The 15,679-nt window shown below is 47.3% G+C and overlaps 1 protein-coding gene across 1 annotated transcript in view; it reads right to left on the bottom strand.

Moving 5' to 3' along the window:
• LOC137331248 (diacylglycerol kinase theta) overlaps positions 1–15,679 on the bottom strand; it is a 168,239-nt gene that overhangs the window by 119,916 nt on the left and 32,644 nt on the right. The window contains exons 3-4 of the mRNA XM_067994908.1: positions 10,039–10,141; positions 2,162–2,247 (exon numbers count right to left, since the gene is read on the bottom strand). Coding sequence (XP_067851009.1) covers positions 2,162–2,247; positions 10,039–10,141 — 189 coding nt within the window. The remainder of the gene's footprint in view (positions 1–2,161; positions 2,248–10,038; positions 10,142–15,679) is intronic.

Genomic DNA, 15,679 nt, shown 5'->3' on the forward strand with positions numbered 1-15,679 from the left:
CAGCCCAGCCTCTGAGCAGGGTAAGTTGATTTGCATGAAAATGTCTGTGGGAATAGAATTCACGCCCACAAGCAGGCAAGCAGACTTCATTCATTTAAAGTTAGTATTCTGGAAGTCATTGTAAACAAAAAATTATTTTTTTTTAAACAAAAAGCCAAAGAAATAATTGAATTAATTTAGAGAGATAGAAGGGAAACTTAAAAAAAAAATTTTTTTTTTTTAAATGATCAAAGACTATTAAAATAAGGAGTAATATAAGACTTCACATTTTTTTAATTTAATTTTTAGTTGTTTGGCAGTCATAAAGTGTTATCGTGCTTTTAAAACTTAGTTTAGACCTGGTATTTTTAGCATACCTTTTGGTGGCATAATTAGTTACGATTCAGCTGGGCAGATGAGCAAGTTTGCGATTTTTCAGTGATTTCTATGATTATAGTGTGCAATGGTCCTTTAATTTGCAGCTGTCAAATCACCGGCGAACCGATAGGAGCAAGTTCACGACTTCCGCATTTTACAGCGCATGTGCAAATTCGGCAACTTGCTCCTTTGATTCGCCATAAAAACCGGAGAACGCTGTTGAGCTCTCCGTTATTTCGGGAGCAAGTTCAGCCCCATTGTGTGTCAGTGAGTGATAACTGTAGATCATAGTATTAGTCATATTGTGAAACAAAGCTCTCACATCATCAGTTGGAGTTAATTATTTGGAAAGATTTCACACTGCCAAGTGATAATAACTGCTGTGATAATAACTGTTATGATTACACTGCTTCAATACATCTAAGCCCAATATTGTTTATATATTATATATATATATAAAAATGGGCAATGGGATCTATGTTTGATTTTAGCACTCGCTAATTATGACATCGTTAAACTGCTCAGTGGAATCTGGGCTGTCACTCACTCCTAACCGATCAACACCGTGCCTCATTACTCACCCGATCCCACCGTGCCTCATTACTCACCCGATCCCACCGTGCCTCATTACTCACCCGATCCCACCGTGCCACATTACTCACCCGATCCCACCGTGCCACATTACTCACCCGATCCCACCGTGCCTCATTACTCACCCGATCAACACCGTGCCTCATTACTCACCCGATCCCACCGTGCCTCATTACTCACCCGATCCCACCGTGCCTCATTACTCACCCGATCCCACCGTGCCTCATTACTCACCCGATCCCACCGTGCCTCATTACTCACCCGATCCCACCGTGCCTCATTACTCACCCGATCCCACCGTGCCTCATTACTCACCCGATCAACACCGTGCCTCATTACTCACCCGATCAACACCGTGCCTCATTACTCACCCGATCCCACCGTGCCTCATTACTCACCCGATCCCACCGTGCCTCATTACTCACCCGATCTCATCGTGCCTCATTACTCACCCGATCCCACCGTGCCTCATTACTCACCCGATCCCACCGTGCCTCATTACTCACCCGATCCCACCGTGCCTCATTACTCACCCGATCCCACCGTGCCTCATTACTCACCCGATCCCACCGTGCCTCATTACTCACCCGATCCCACCGTGCCTCATTACTCACCCGATCAACACCGTGCCTCATTACTCACCCGATCAACACCGTGCCTCATTACTCACCCGATCCCACCGTGCCACATTACTCACCCGATCCCACCGTGCCTCATTACTCACCCGATCCCACCGTGCCTCATTACTCACCCGATCCCACCGTGCCTCATTACTCACCCGATCAACACCGTGCCTCATTACTCACCCGATCTCACCGTGCCTCATTACTCACCCGATCCCACCGTGCCTCATTACTCACCCGATCCCACCGTGCCTCATTACTCACCCGATCCCACCGTGCCTCATTACTCACCCGATCAACACCGTGCCTCATTACTCACCCGATCCCACCGTGCCTCATTACTCACCCGATCCCACCGTGCCTCATTACTCACCCGATCCCACCGTGCCTCATTACTCACCCGATCTCACCGTGCCTCATTACTCACCCGATCCCACCGTGCCTCATTACTCACCCGATCCCACCGTGCCTCATTACTCACCCGATCCCACCGTGCCTCATTACTCACCCGATCAACACCGTGCCTCATTACTCACCCGATCCCACCGTGCCTCATTACTCACCCGATCCCACCGTGCCACATTACTCACCCGATCATGCTGCCCATCTTGGTGGCATTGTCGACAGTCACTGCAGGCAAAGGAGGCACAATCTGCGTGGACATGTAGCTCACACACTGTGCAATCAGGAAGAAAGAGACAGAGTCATCATTATTCTCACAGATTTATTCCAGCTCACAAATAAAGCTGGGTGTTCTGTTGAGGGTTATAATCGTTATTATATACAAGAGAAACACATTCTTCTACAAGATCAAGTCGGAAAATAGCTTGCGGCCAGTTAAGACCCAACTCCTTTCTTGCCCTCATATATCGCAGTGCTGTAACTAATAGATACCCCTCCTTACTGCGGTGCTATTTTAAATACTGTTTGCAGTGTTATAATGTTATATGAGCTTTTCTCCAAGCTGTTATCCACATGCATAGAGAAAAAAAGCTAATAGTTTTTGCAGGTGCACCCAAAGAACACAAGCTTGCTTGTCTAGGGGTGATTTTTAACCCCATTGCTTGATAGACACACATTCATTCAAGCTAGCTTTGCTTCAGCACACTGCACTTTTCACTGTTTAGCCATAACCCTATCTCTGGGCTGAGATACTTGCAAAAAAGTGAAGCATCTGCTCTCTAACTGCGCCAAAATCAGCATTTTGTGTCCACATTGCACCTCACTGGCCAAGTGCAAACTTCAAAATTATAGTTTTTCCTGCACCTGTAAGCAAATAATTCATGAGAAATTGGGTATAATACACGGGTCCTGGAGTGACAGGACATTTATACTCGTCACAAAGTGTAACACAAGGGTCCTAGTGTGACAGGACATTTATACAGTGAGCCGGACTCATCACAAAGTGTAACACATGGGTCCCTAGTGCAGTAATTATACAGTGATAAATATTTATACGTAAAGTCTGTTTTGTCTGACTGGATTGAGGAGTTGGTATAAATATCTTATCACATTAATACCCACCTGGGGTTAAATGTTGGGTCAGTGATTAGCACTCATTTTCTTTTTTGCTTTACTGGTTTATTAAACTTTAAATATTAAAACTAATGACTAATCACTGAGACATGTTTAGTCACTGGGATTTATGAGGCAGCTGGTATGTAAGGCATCCTGGTTATGGTCATTCCACAATATGATGAAGAATCTGGAGCTGCACATAAGAAAGCCCATTGGCTGATCTGTACCTCAACTCCATTTACCCGTCTTTGCCCCATATCCCTCGATACCCTAACCCAACAAAAATCTGTTGATCGCGGCCTTGAAAATTTCAATTGACTCCTAGTATTCACAGTCTTTTGGGGGAGAGAGTTACAGATTTCCATTACCCTTTGTTTGAAAAAGTGCTTCCTGATTTCACTCCATAACTAATTTTAAGATTATGCCTCCTTGTTCTGGATTTGCTCACCAGAGGAAGTAACTTTTCTGTATCTACCCTATCAAATCCCTTTATCATTTTAAACACCTCAATTAGATCACCCCTCAACCTTCTAAACTCAATGGAATACAAGCCAAGTTTATGCAACCTGGTCTCATTATTTAACCCTTTAAATCCTGGTATCATTCTGATGAATCTGCGCTGCAGCCCCTCCAAGGCCAATATATCCTTCCTGAGGTACAGTGCCCAGAACTGAATGCTGTCTCCAAATGGGGTCTAACCAAGGCTCTGTACAACTGAAGCATCACTTCCTCCCCTTTGTATTCCAGCCCCTTGAGATAAAGGCCAACTTTTTATTAGCCTTTTTGATTGCTTTTTGTACCTGTGCACCTGGATACCCAAATCCCTTTGCTCCTCCAGAGTTCCTAGTCACTCACCAAAAAAAATCCAATTTGTCTTTCTTGGATCCAAAATGGACAAGAGAACATGGGTCCAAGCTGGTAAAAGGCAAGTTCAGGACTCATGTCAGGATGCACCTGGTACAAAGAGTGATTAATACATGGAATGGGAGCGGAGTGGAGGGAAAATCTCTGGAGTTATTTCAAGAGACAGACATGGTGATGGGGACCATAGATTTCTATGGAAGGATGAGCATTGTAAGAGTGGCCTCCTCATCTGTACTTATCTTTGTGGCTGCATTTAGTTATTCACAGGTAATGGCTATCAGTGAACACAAACCGCCTTTCGACGTACTTCAGAAAAGTTAGAGCAACATTTAATTCCTACAAGTCCCCTGGTCTGAGTTTTAAACACATCTTGGATAGTCAAAACAGGTTTGTCAGCTTCACTCATCCATTCACATTCTAATACTGTTGAATTATGCTGTGGAAATATTTTTTAAAATGGGAAAAAACAAAGAAATAGTTGTTAGTGACGGGAATAGGCGACTAAGTACTGATGCCTTTAGAACAGCAATAACAGTAGCAAGATATGCTCAGCTTGTTTGGTGAGTTTAGCAGACAAGCTAGAACTTGCTAAATAGCACAGTGCTTTCATACATATTACATAAATTATATTCAACACCCAAGACTGAACCTTGATGGTTTTACAAGTATGTGGACAGGGAAGTTACAACGAGAAAAACAAAGTTTCGCAGTCTAGGCAGTCATCCAACACATGCTGTGAACAGAATGACCGCATCATGAGTTCACTGCCGGACACTGAAAGCTAGGCTTTCATCATTCGTTTCACGTTTAATGCTTATCTCTAGCATGGAGAACACCATTATTTAAAAGGAAGTCTCTCATTTTCCTGGTAACCTTTGTGCTAAAGGTAAGTGTGGGGGAAATGAACACTTTACCACCTTTGCCCCTCAGTCTCTGTACCATAAACTTCCAGATCAGTAGCAGTTTGACCAAAAGCAGAGGACAGCTCCCTCTGGTACCACCTCAAGAATTAAATCAATTCGATATTTGACTAATTCTTTGAGTTTAACAACTTTAGATCTTAATTGCCACTGCCATTTTCTCAAGACAGCAGGTTCTGGTAATGGAACTCGTCTGCACCAGAGGCACCAGGATTGGGGGAAGGTGGGGGCTGGTGCTTGGGGTGGGGGAGGTGTGGGGGCTGGAGCTTGGGGTGGGGGAGGTGTGGGGGCTGGTGCTTGGGGTGGGGGAGGTGTGGGGGCTGGTGCTTGGGGTGGGGGAGGTGTGGGGGCTGGAGCTTGGGGTGGGGGAGTTGTGGGGGCTGGAGCTTGGGGTGGGGGAGGTGTGGGGGCTGGTGCTTGGGGTGGGGGAGGTGTGGGGGCTGGTGCTTGGGGTGGGGGAGTTGTGGGGGCTGGAGCTTGGGGTGGGGGAGGTGTGGGGGCTGGTGCTTGGGGTGGGGGAGGTGTGGGGGCTGGTGCTTGGGGTGGGGGAGGTGTGGGGGCTGGTGCTTGGGGTGGGGGAGGTGTGGGGGCTGGTGCTTGGGGTGGGGGAGGTGTGGGGGCTGGAGCTTGGGGTGGGGGAGGTGTGGGGGCTGGAAGAAGGGAGAGCTTTTAAGCAAATTCAGAGCCTGGGAACGTGGGGCAGGGAAAAAAACAAAGGCTGGGTGGCAGGAGTGATTAAATGACAAAAGGGATGATGGTGCAAGGCAAGGAAGATGGTAATGGGACAAGTAAAGAAACAAAAGATGGGTCCAGAGGAGGTAGATGGTTACAGCAGAATAGCAGAGGGGGAGGGAAGCCCGGGAAATCTGGCAAAGAGGAGAAAGTTCCCATGGCCTGGGAATGGTGGACAAAGGTGGGTAGACCCCAGTAGTGTGGACCCCCCACCCCGACCCCCCACCGGCCGTGGACCGATAGGGGATTTACTCCCCCAACACCTGCCCATACCTCCTCCACCCCAAGCTCCAGTCCCCACACCCAACACGTCCCCCACCCCAAGCACCAGCCCCCACACCTCCCCCACCCCAAGCACCAGCCCCCACACCTCCCCCACCCCAAGCACCAGCCCCCACACCTCCCCCACCCCAAGCACCAGCCCCCACACCTCCCCCACCCCAAGCACCAGCCCCCACACCTCCCCCACCTGAAACGTTAAATCTGTTTCTCTCTCCACTGATGCTGCCTGACCTGCTGAGTGTTTCAAGCACTCACGGTTTTTATTTCTATCTTTGAGTAATACCTTGGCGTGGATTAGAACACACCGTATCTCACACCATGTCTCACATCTCACAACCTCTGCCTCTCACCATTCAGTGGTGCAAAGCCTGGAGTAATACTTGAGTGCATTTTAACTATGAGAGAGGTGGAATTCACTATGTAAAGATTGGCAGGGATGGAATGATTGCAAACAGCACAGCTCAAAAGCTACGGCCATCTTTCCCCAAAAGAAGCCATATAATCAAAAAAAATAAGAATCTGTGCACACTTATCTTGCCGGGTGAGGGTTTTGCCATTTTTCATAGAATCATAGAAAATTTGTAGCACAGAAGGAGGCCATTCGGCCCATTGTGTAGGTGCTGGTCGAAAATGAGCCACGCAGCCTAATCCCACTTTCCAGCTCTTGGTCCGTAGCCCTGTGGGTTACGGCACTTCAGGTGCTCATCCAAGTACTTTTTAAATGAGTTGAGGGTTTCTGCCTCTACCACCCTTTCAGGCAGTGAGTTCCAGACCCCCACCACCCTCTGGGTGAAAACATTTTACCTCAGCTCCCCTCTAATCCTTCTACCAATCACTTTAAATCTTTCCCCCCTCGTTATTCACCTCTCTGCTAAGGCATATAGGTTCTCCTATCCACTCTATCTAGGCCCTTCATAATTTTATACACCTCAATTAAATCTCCCCTCAGCCTCCTCTGCTCCAAAGAGAACAACCCCAGCCTATCCAATCTTTCCTCATAGCTAAAATTCTCCAGTCCTGGCAACATCCTCGTAAATCTCCTCTGTACCCTCTCTAGTGCAATCACATCTTTCCTGTAATGTGTGACCAGAACTGTACTCAAGCTGTGGCCTAACTAGTGTTTTATACAGTTGTAGCATAAACCCCCTGCTCTTATATTCAATGCCTCGGCTACTAAAGCAAAATATTTCATATGCGTTCTTAACCACCTTATCTACCTGTTCTGCTACCTTCAGGGATCTGTGGACATGCACTCCAAGGTCCCTCACTTCCTCTACACCTTTCAGTATCCTCCCATTTATTGTGTATTCACTTGCCTTGTTTGCCCTCCCCTCACACTTCTCCGGATTGAATTCCATTTGCCACTTTTCTGCCCACCTGACCAGTCCATTGATATCTTGCTGCACTTTACAGCTTTCCTCCTCACTAACAACCACACAGCCAATTTTTGCATCATCTGCAAACTTCATAATCATGCCCCCTACATTTAAGTCCTGTCCACAAAAAGCAGGACAAATCCAATCCGGCCAATTACCGCCCCATCAGTCTACTCCCCATCAGCAGCAAAGTGATGGAAGGTGTCATCGACAGTGCTATCAAGCAGCACTTACTCACCAATAACCTGCTCACCGATGCTCAGTTTGGGTTCCGCCAGGACCGCTTGGCTCCAGACCTCATTACAGCCTTGGTCCAAACATGGACAAAAGAGCTGAATTCCAGAGGTGAGGTGAGAGTGACTGCCCTTGATATCAAGGCAGCATTTGACCGAGTGTGGGACCAAGGAGCTCTAGTAAAATTGACGTCAATGGGAATCGGGGGAAAACTCTCCAGTGGCTCAAGTCATACCTAGCACAAAGGAAGATGGTAATGGTTGTTGGAGGCCAATCATCTCACCCCCAGGACATTGCTGCAGGAGTTCCTCAGGGCAGTGTCCTCGGCCCAACCACCTTCAGCTGCTTCATCAATGACCTTCCCTCCATCATAAGGTCAGAAATGGGGATATTTGCTGATGATTGCACAGTGTTCAGTTCCATTCGCAACCCCTCAAATAATGAAGTTGTCCGAGCCCGCATGCAGCAAGACCTGGACAACATCCAGGCTTGGGCTCATGAGTGGCAAGTAACATTCGCGCCAGACAAGTGCCAGGCAATGACCATCTCCAACAAGAGAGAGTCTAACCACCTCCCCTTGACATTCAACGGCATTACCGTCGCCAAATCCCCCACCATCAACATCCTGGGGGTCACCACTGACCAGAAACTTAACTGGACCAGCCATATAAATACTGTGGCTACAAGAGCAAGTCAGAGGCTGGGTATTCTGCGGCGAGTGACTCACCTCCTGACTCCCCAAAGCCTTTCCACCATCTACAAGGCACAAGTCAGGAATGTGATGGAATACTCTCCACTTGCCTGGATGAGTGCAGCTCCAACAACACTCAAGAAGCTTGACACCATCCAGGACAAAGCAGTCCGCATGATTGGCACCCCATCCACCACCCTAAACATTCACTCCCTTCACCACCGGCGCACAGTGGTTGCAGTGTATACCATCCACAGGATGCACTGCAGCAACTCGCCAAGGCTTCTTCGACAGCACCTCCCAAACCCGCGACCTCTACCACCTAGAAGGACAAGAGCAGCAGGTACTTGGGAACAACACCACCTGCACGTTCCCCTCCAAGTCACACACCATCCCGACTTGGAAATATATCGCCGTTCCTTCGTCGTCGCTGGGTCAAATCCTGGAACTCCCTTCCTAACAGCACTGTGGGAGAACCTTCACCACACGGACTGCAGCGGTTCAAGAAGGCGGCTCACCACCACCTTCTCAAGGGCAATTAGGGATGGGCAATAAATGCCGGCCTCGCCAACGACGCCCACATCCCATGAACGAATAAAAAAAAAGTCCAAATCATTACATATATCACAAAAATCAAGGGACCCAGTACTGAGCCCTGCGGAACCCCACTGGAAACAGCCTTCCAGTCACAAAAACACCCGTCGGCCATTACCCTTTGCTTCCTGCCACTGAGCCAATTTTAGATCCAATTTGCCGCACTCCCTTGGATCCCATGGGCTTGTACTTTTTTGACCAGTCTGCCATGTGGACCTCGTCAAAAGCCTTGCTAAAATCCATGTAGACTACATCCAATGCACCCCCTCATCGATCCTCCTTGTTGCCTCCTCAAAAATTTCTGTTTATAAAATATTAACCTGTGCCCCACAAATATTCTACTCCCCCGTGTTAGCTAAGTTCTCCTGGAGATCAAGTGTTCCATTGATGCTGCTCTGGCCTCTTAGTGAAGCTTCACAGATGAGAAACGCTGCAGCAAACGTAAGTGGAACAGAGCAGACTTATTCATACAAAGGTGAACCACTTTCCTGTTGCAATTTTATAATAAAAATGGAACTAGGATTCAGCAGTTTGCCTTAAACCAGGCCTCAGAAGAACATCCCCTGAAATTAGCCATCCTTGTGGGTAGTCCAGGAACCTTAAGGAGTGAACTTCTACTGCAGTTACTCAACAAGTGACACATTGCAGGATATCTTCAACATACAAAGACATAAATAGAACGTCACACCATCTGTGCTTTGTGAATAATATAACCCGAGAAGTATGCTCTATTATTGAATCCCCTAACTTTAATCTCCTCTCTCAACACCCAGTTATAAAGCAGGACTGGCAAATGTCCTGGATCAAGGCTCTAAACCAACTTCTTGACCAGAGAAGGTGAATGGTGCAGAGACACATCAGGGGTAAAAGGGAGAAAAACATCTCACAATAAATAAATGAATCAGCAACTCATTCACTTATAGAGCATACTTCTTGGGTTATATTATTCACAAAGCAGATAGTGTGTCGTTTTATTTATATCTCCGTATGTTGACAATATCCTGCAATGTGTCACTTGTTGTTGAATAACTGCAATAAAAGTTCACTTTGATTCAAAGTGTTGGTACTCATCGAGTGTTAGTCTCTGGCTCTGACAATATCAATCTTCACAAATGACAAACCAGAAATTAATCACCTGTCTGCATTTTTGATGGCTGTTTTATATTTTATTCCCTACGTATCCATCACATTTACAGACTACTGTTCCAGGATATTCTATTCTGATAAATTACTCGTCATTCTGAATTTCTCTGTACCTTCACAGCGAGTTGCGGGACTCTCCTCCAACTGCCTTCTACATACAGAGCAAAACTTCTTTTTGTATTGTGCAGGAGCTCCAAGACAGTGTGCCACAGGAATCTAGAAAAATGAGAATATCAATCAGTCGCCATTGTATAACTAAGTATACATTCAACCTCCCTCAGTGACACGCAACATGGAAGCACCTAAATTAATGTGTCAAGCCAATAAAATTCAGCACCACTACAGGCAATAGTTAATCAGATTTATGGGTTGAGGCAGGGTGTTAATGAGGCTGATGGGGAACAGGTGTTAGGACACAGGTTAGTGCCCAGTGTTTGCTACACTGTCCATTTCCAATCTCCGCTGGTTCATCAGAAAATGAATTGACTGGAGTCAAAGTACTTGCCTATAAATAGTGGCCAAAGAAAATAAGTTGAAGGCAGATTCCAGCCAGGAGGTCGCATTCATTCCCATCAGAACAGAATTAGTATTTCAAAAGGAAGAATATAAAAGGAAACGGGAAAAGAGCAGGGAATTGGATCAGAGTAGATAGTCCAGTTGAAGAACTACCACCAGCAGAGATATGATGGGCTGATGGTCTCCTTCTCTGCTGTAATGTCTATGAATCGATAATAGAAAGGAACATTAGCAGAGAGCAGGTAGCAGGTTCTCCTACCCGGGGAATGATACATGAACAGGGAGATAAAACTCATAACATTGAGAAATAACCTACATGAGCGACACAAGTAGTGACAGCTTTACAGGTACAGGTTCAAGTGAACCAAGGCTACATTCACCAGTCAGGAAGTGATTTTGGTCTGAGTTTTTAAGCAACTTTCTGGCTAGACAGGCCAAGCTTGTCGGGAATCATTCTCCCCAGTTCAGTTTGGTTATACACAAGAGACTTTCATTCATCATGTTTCAGCAGAACAAAGATGTAGCTTGCAAGACTTGATGACATCATCTAATAATGTATGGCTTTGCAAGACATTTAATTTGACAAAACATTTTTGAAATAAAACTCAGCACATTATAGAATGCATCATTTTATTCAGCAATACTTTACCTGTACACAGAAAATAACTAAATAGTATGGGATTCTGGTTTCACCTCCATGTACAGCTGTTTGTAAGAAAGGAGCCCAGGTACATCCAAACTTGAACAGGTCACAATGAAAGGTCAGGATTAGAATGAATGTAGTGAAGACGTGTGACGAGATCAGCTGCTGGAGTTTCACAAGTTAGAAGGAGGCTGTTCGATCCATGGGCCAATGCTGCCTCTTTGAAAGAGCTATCTACTTAGTCCCATCCCTCTGCTCTTCCCAGCACCCTTTTAATTTTTCTTTTCCAAAAATACATTCACTTCCCTTTTAACAGCTATTCTGGATTCTGCTACCACATTTGTTACTGGCAGAGTGTTCCATATCCGAACAACTCTCTGCAGAAAAAGATCCTCCTCATCTATCGCTTCGCTCTTTTGGTGATGGTTTTAAATGAATGCTTTCTAGTTAGTGACTCACTGACTACTGCAAATAGTTTTTCTCAACTGACTTTATCAAAACCCCTCATAATTTTGAGCACCTCTATCAGATCTTCTTATAATCTGTGCAGTCTAATGAAAAGAGTCTAGTCTAAAAGCCAAAGAGCTGAGGGCCGGAGCCGGGGGGTGGGAGGGGGAAGGATCAGAGTCAGGGGGTCGGAGCCGGAGGCCAGGGCTGGAGCCGGAGCCGGGGGGGGCTGGAGTCGGAGGGCCGGAGCCCAGAGCCAGGGGCCAGAGGCCGGAGCCCAGAGCCCAGAGCCAGGGGCCAGGGGCCAGGGCCGGAGCCCAGAGCCAGGGGCCAGGGCCGGAGCCCAGAGCCAGGGCCGGAGCCCAGAGCCAGGGCCGGAGCCCAGAGCCAGGGGCCAGGGCCGGAGCCCAGAGCCAGGGGCCAGGGCCGGAGCCCAGAGCCAGGGGCCAGGGCCGGAGCCCAGAGCCAGGGGCCAGGGCCGGAGCCCAGAGCCAGGGGCCAGGGCCGGAGCCCAGAGCCAGGGCCGGAGCCCAGAGCCAGGGGCCAGGGCCGGAGCCCAGAGCCAGGGGCCAGGGCCGGAGCCCAGAGCCAGGGGCCAGGGCCGGAGCCCAGAGCCAGGGGCCAGGGCCGGAGCCCAGAGCCAGGGGCCAGGGCCGGAGCCCAGAGCCAGGGGCCAGGGCCGGAGCCCAGAGCCAGGGCCGGAGCCCAGAGCCAGGGGCCAGGGCCGGAGCCCAGAGCCAGGGCCGGAGCCCAGAGCCAGGGGCCAGGGCCGGAGCCCAGAGCCAGGGGCCAGGGCCGGAGCCCAGAGCCCAGAGCCAGGGGCCAGGGGCCAGGGCCGGAGCCCAGAGCCAGGGGCCAGGGCCGGAGCCCAGAGCCAGGGCCGGAGCCCAGAGCCAGGGGCCAGGGCCGGAGCCCAGAGCCAGGGGCCAGGGCCGGAGCCCAGAGCCAGGGGCCAGGGCCGGAGCCCAGAGCCAGGGGCCAGGGCCGGAGCCCAGAGCCAGGGGCCAGGGCCGGAGCCCAGAGCCAGGGGCCAGGGCCGGAGCCCAGAGCCAGGGGCCAGGGCCGGAGCCCAGAGCCAGGGGCCAGGGCCGGAGCCCAGAGCCAGAGGTAGGATGGAATGCAGGTGAGGCTGTAACAGTGATGCCGCACTAGTCAGGTTTTAAATCTAATTCATTTCATGGTGAGAAACCAATATTTTTAAATTGCTCATCTTGGTCAGCCTCCTTATTAGAACAGACATTTTTGCTCCATGTCTTGAGCCAAGGCTCAGGTGTTGGTGCACATTCCAGCGCCCAGACCAGCACTCCCGGCTGCACCATCTGTTTAACAACGTGCATCTCAGCCACGAGAGACTCACCCACTGTCCACTATTCCAGTTGGATCAATCGGATGGGAATACTTGATGGAGTGCCTCTCCATATTTATATATCATTCACATAATCAAACTTTACTGATAGGACCCCACAAGTTAGAAAATGATGTTTGCTCTAATCTAGTTGGATCTTCTCACTATCCATAGAGTTTGATATTAAGTGTATATCATAGAATTGTACAGCCCAGGAGGAGGCCATTCAGCCCATCGTGTCTATACTACCTAGGAACACAGGAATGTACAGGAATGGAAAAAACAATTTCAATTCATCTGGACAGTTCCAGAGTTCAAAAACAGAATACACCATTCACTGTCTACATCCTCAATTGATTTTCCCACCAAATCCCTGCTCAAGCCCCCTTAATGTTTTCAGTCTGGATTGACTCCCTGGACAGAACATGTCAAACCATCACCTGGCTATGTATGAAGTTATGATATCTGATCTGTGCATTCACCTTAACTCGTCTAAGCTCAATCCCATGCTCCTTGTTTTCATTCTGGGGACCATGGTAAACAATTTCTCAGTGACTAGGAGCTCACATGGGAAGCCAAGGACCTGAATGGGGTTTCTGATGTTTACCGGAATCCTATGCAGGCTAAACATGAAAAAAGTTCACCCATAAATTTACTAAAGCAGTACATCACATGACTGATGAGATAAAAATATTATACACCTTACTGATATTGAAAGTACAAGCGTCAGATCCAATATCTTTAATACTATTTACAAACCATTAGTAGAAGCAGGCTTTAAACAATCTCAGATTTGCTGATGACATTGACTTTATAGCAATGTTTAAAACAGATTTGCAGAGACTAACAGACAAGGTGTACGTGAAGAGTAGAAAATTTGGATTACACAATAACATAAAGAAGACAACTGTCATGTCATTTGTGAGGCATCAGGGAGATCTACAGATTACAGTCAGAAGAGATGCAGTAGAACAGGTGGAAAAGTTTGTATTTCTTGGTGGCTTCGTGTCAGAGAATGGGAATTGTGAAGAAGACATCCAAAGAAGGATTGGACTTGTTTCTGCTGCTTTTGGGAGATTAAATAGGATATGGAAGGCTAAAGACATTTCAGTAAAAACGTAGATAACAGCTTATGAAGCGATGGTTATCCCCATAGCCTAACATCAGTAGTGGGGAAAATGCTAGAGTCTATTATAAAGGATGTGATAACAGAACACTTGGAAGGCATTAATGGGATTAGACAAAGTCAGCATGGGTTTATGAAAGGGAAATCATGCTTAACAAATCTAATGGAGTTTTTTGAGGATGTAACTAGTAGAGTAGATAGGGGAGAACCAGTGGATGTGGTGTACTTGGATTTTCAGAAGGCTTTTGATAAGGTCCCACACAAGAGGTTAGTGTGCAAAATTAAAACACATGGGATTGGGGGGAATATACTGGCATGGATTGAGAATTGTTGACAAACAGGAAACAGAGAGTAGGAATAAACGGGTCTTTTTCCGGGTGGCAGGCAGTGACTAGTGGGGTTCCGCAGGGATCAGTGCTTGGGCCCCAGCTATTCACAATATATATCAATGATTTGGATGAGGGAACTAAATGTAACATTTCCAAGTTTGCAGACGACACAAAGCTGGGGTGGAATGTGAGCTGTGAGGAGGATGCAAAGAGGCTCCAATGTGATTTAGACAAGTTGGGTGAGTGGGCAAGAACATGGCAGATGCAGTATAACGTGGATAAATGTGAGGTTATCCACTTTGGTTGTAAAAACAGAAAGACAGATTATTATCTGAATGGTGATAGATTGGGAAAACGGGAGGTGCAACGTGACCTGGGTGTCCTTGTACACCAGTCGCTGAAAGCGAGCATTCAGGTGCAGCAAGCAGTTAGGAAGGTGAATGGTATGTTGGCCTTCATTGCAAGAGGATTTGAGTACAGGAGCAGGGATGTCATACTGGAGTTGTACAGGGCCTTGGTGAGACCACATCTGGAGTATTGTGTGCAGTTTTGGTCTCCTTATCTGAGGAAGGATGTCCTTGCCATGGAGCGAGTGCAACGAAGGTTTACCAGACTGATTCCTGGGATGAGGAGAGATTGGGTCGACTAGGCCTATATTCACTAGAGTTTAGAAGAATGAGAGGTGATCTCATCGAAATATATAAAATTCTAACAGGACTAGACAGACTAGATGCAGGAAGGATGTTCCCAATCGATGGGGAATCCATAACCAGGGGTCACAGTCTCAGGATACGGGGTATGCCATGTAGAACAGAGATGAGGAGAAATTTCTTCACTCAGAGGGTGGTGAACCTGTGGAATTCTCTACCACAGAAGGCAGTGGAGGCCAAGTCATTAAATATATTCAAGAAGGAGATAGATATATTTCTTAATGCTAAAGGGATCAAGGGATATGGGGAAAAAGTGGGAACAGGGTACTGAGTTAGACAATCAGCCATGATCATTTTGAATGGTGGAGCAGGCCCGAAGGGCCGAATGGCCTACTCTTGCTCCTATTTTCTTTGATTCTATGATATTATTACACGGATCGGAGTGTTGGAACATGAGAAAAGTTGACAAACAAAACATACCAACAGCAAAGATGAGTTGGTTTGAGAGGAATACTAGCTGTATCCAGCACTCAAAGAATCAAGAATGATATAATAAGAACATGGCTTGGACAGGTATTAACGCTTATACAGAAGATCCAAGAAAGACGACTGCAATGGTTTGGAAACGTTTCAAGAACGGAATTCGCTAGAATACCTTTTTTGGCGTTCAATATAAAAGCCACAGGCTAAAACAGGTA

The sequence above is a fragment of the Heptranchias perlo genome, chromosome 1, assembly GCF_035084215.1.
Source record: "Heptranchias perlo isolate sHepPer1 chromosome 1, sHepPer1.hap1, whole genome shotgun sequence".
NCBI classification, from domain to species: Eukaryota; Metazoa; Chordata; class Chondrichthyes; order Hexanchiformes; family Hexanchidae; genus Heptranchias; species Heptranchias perlo.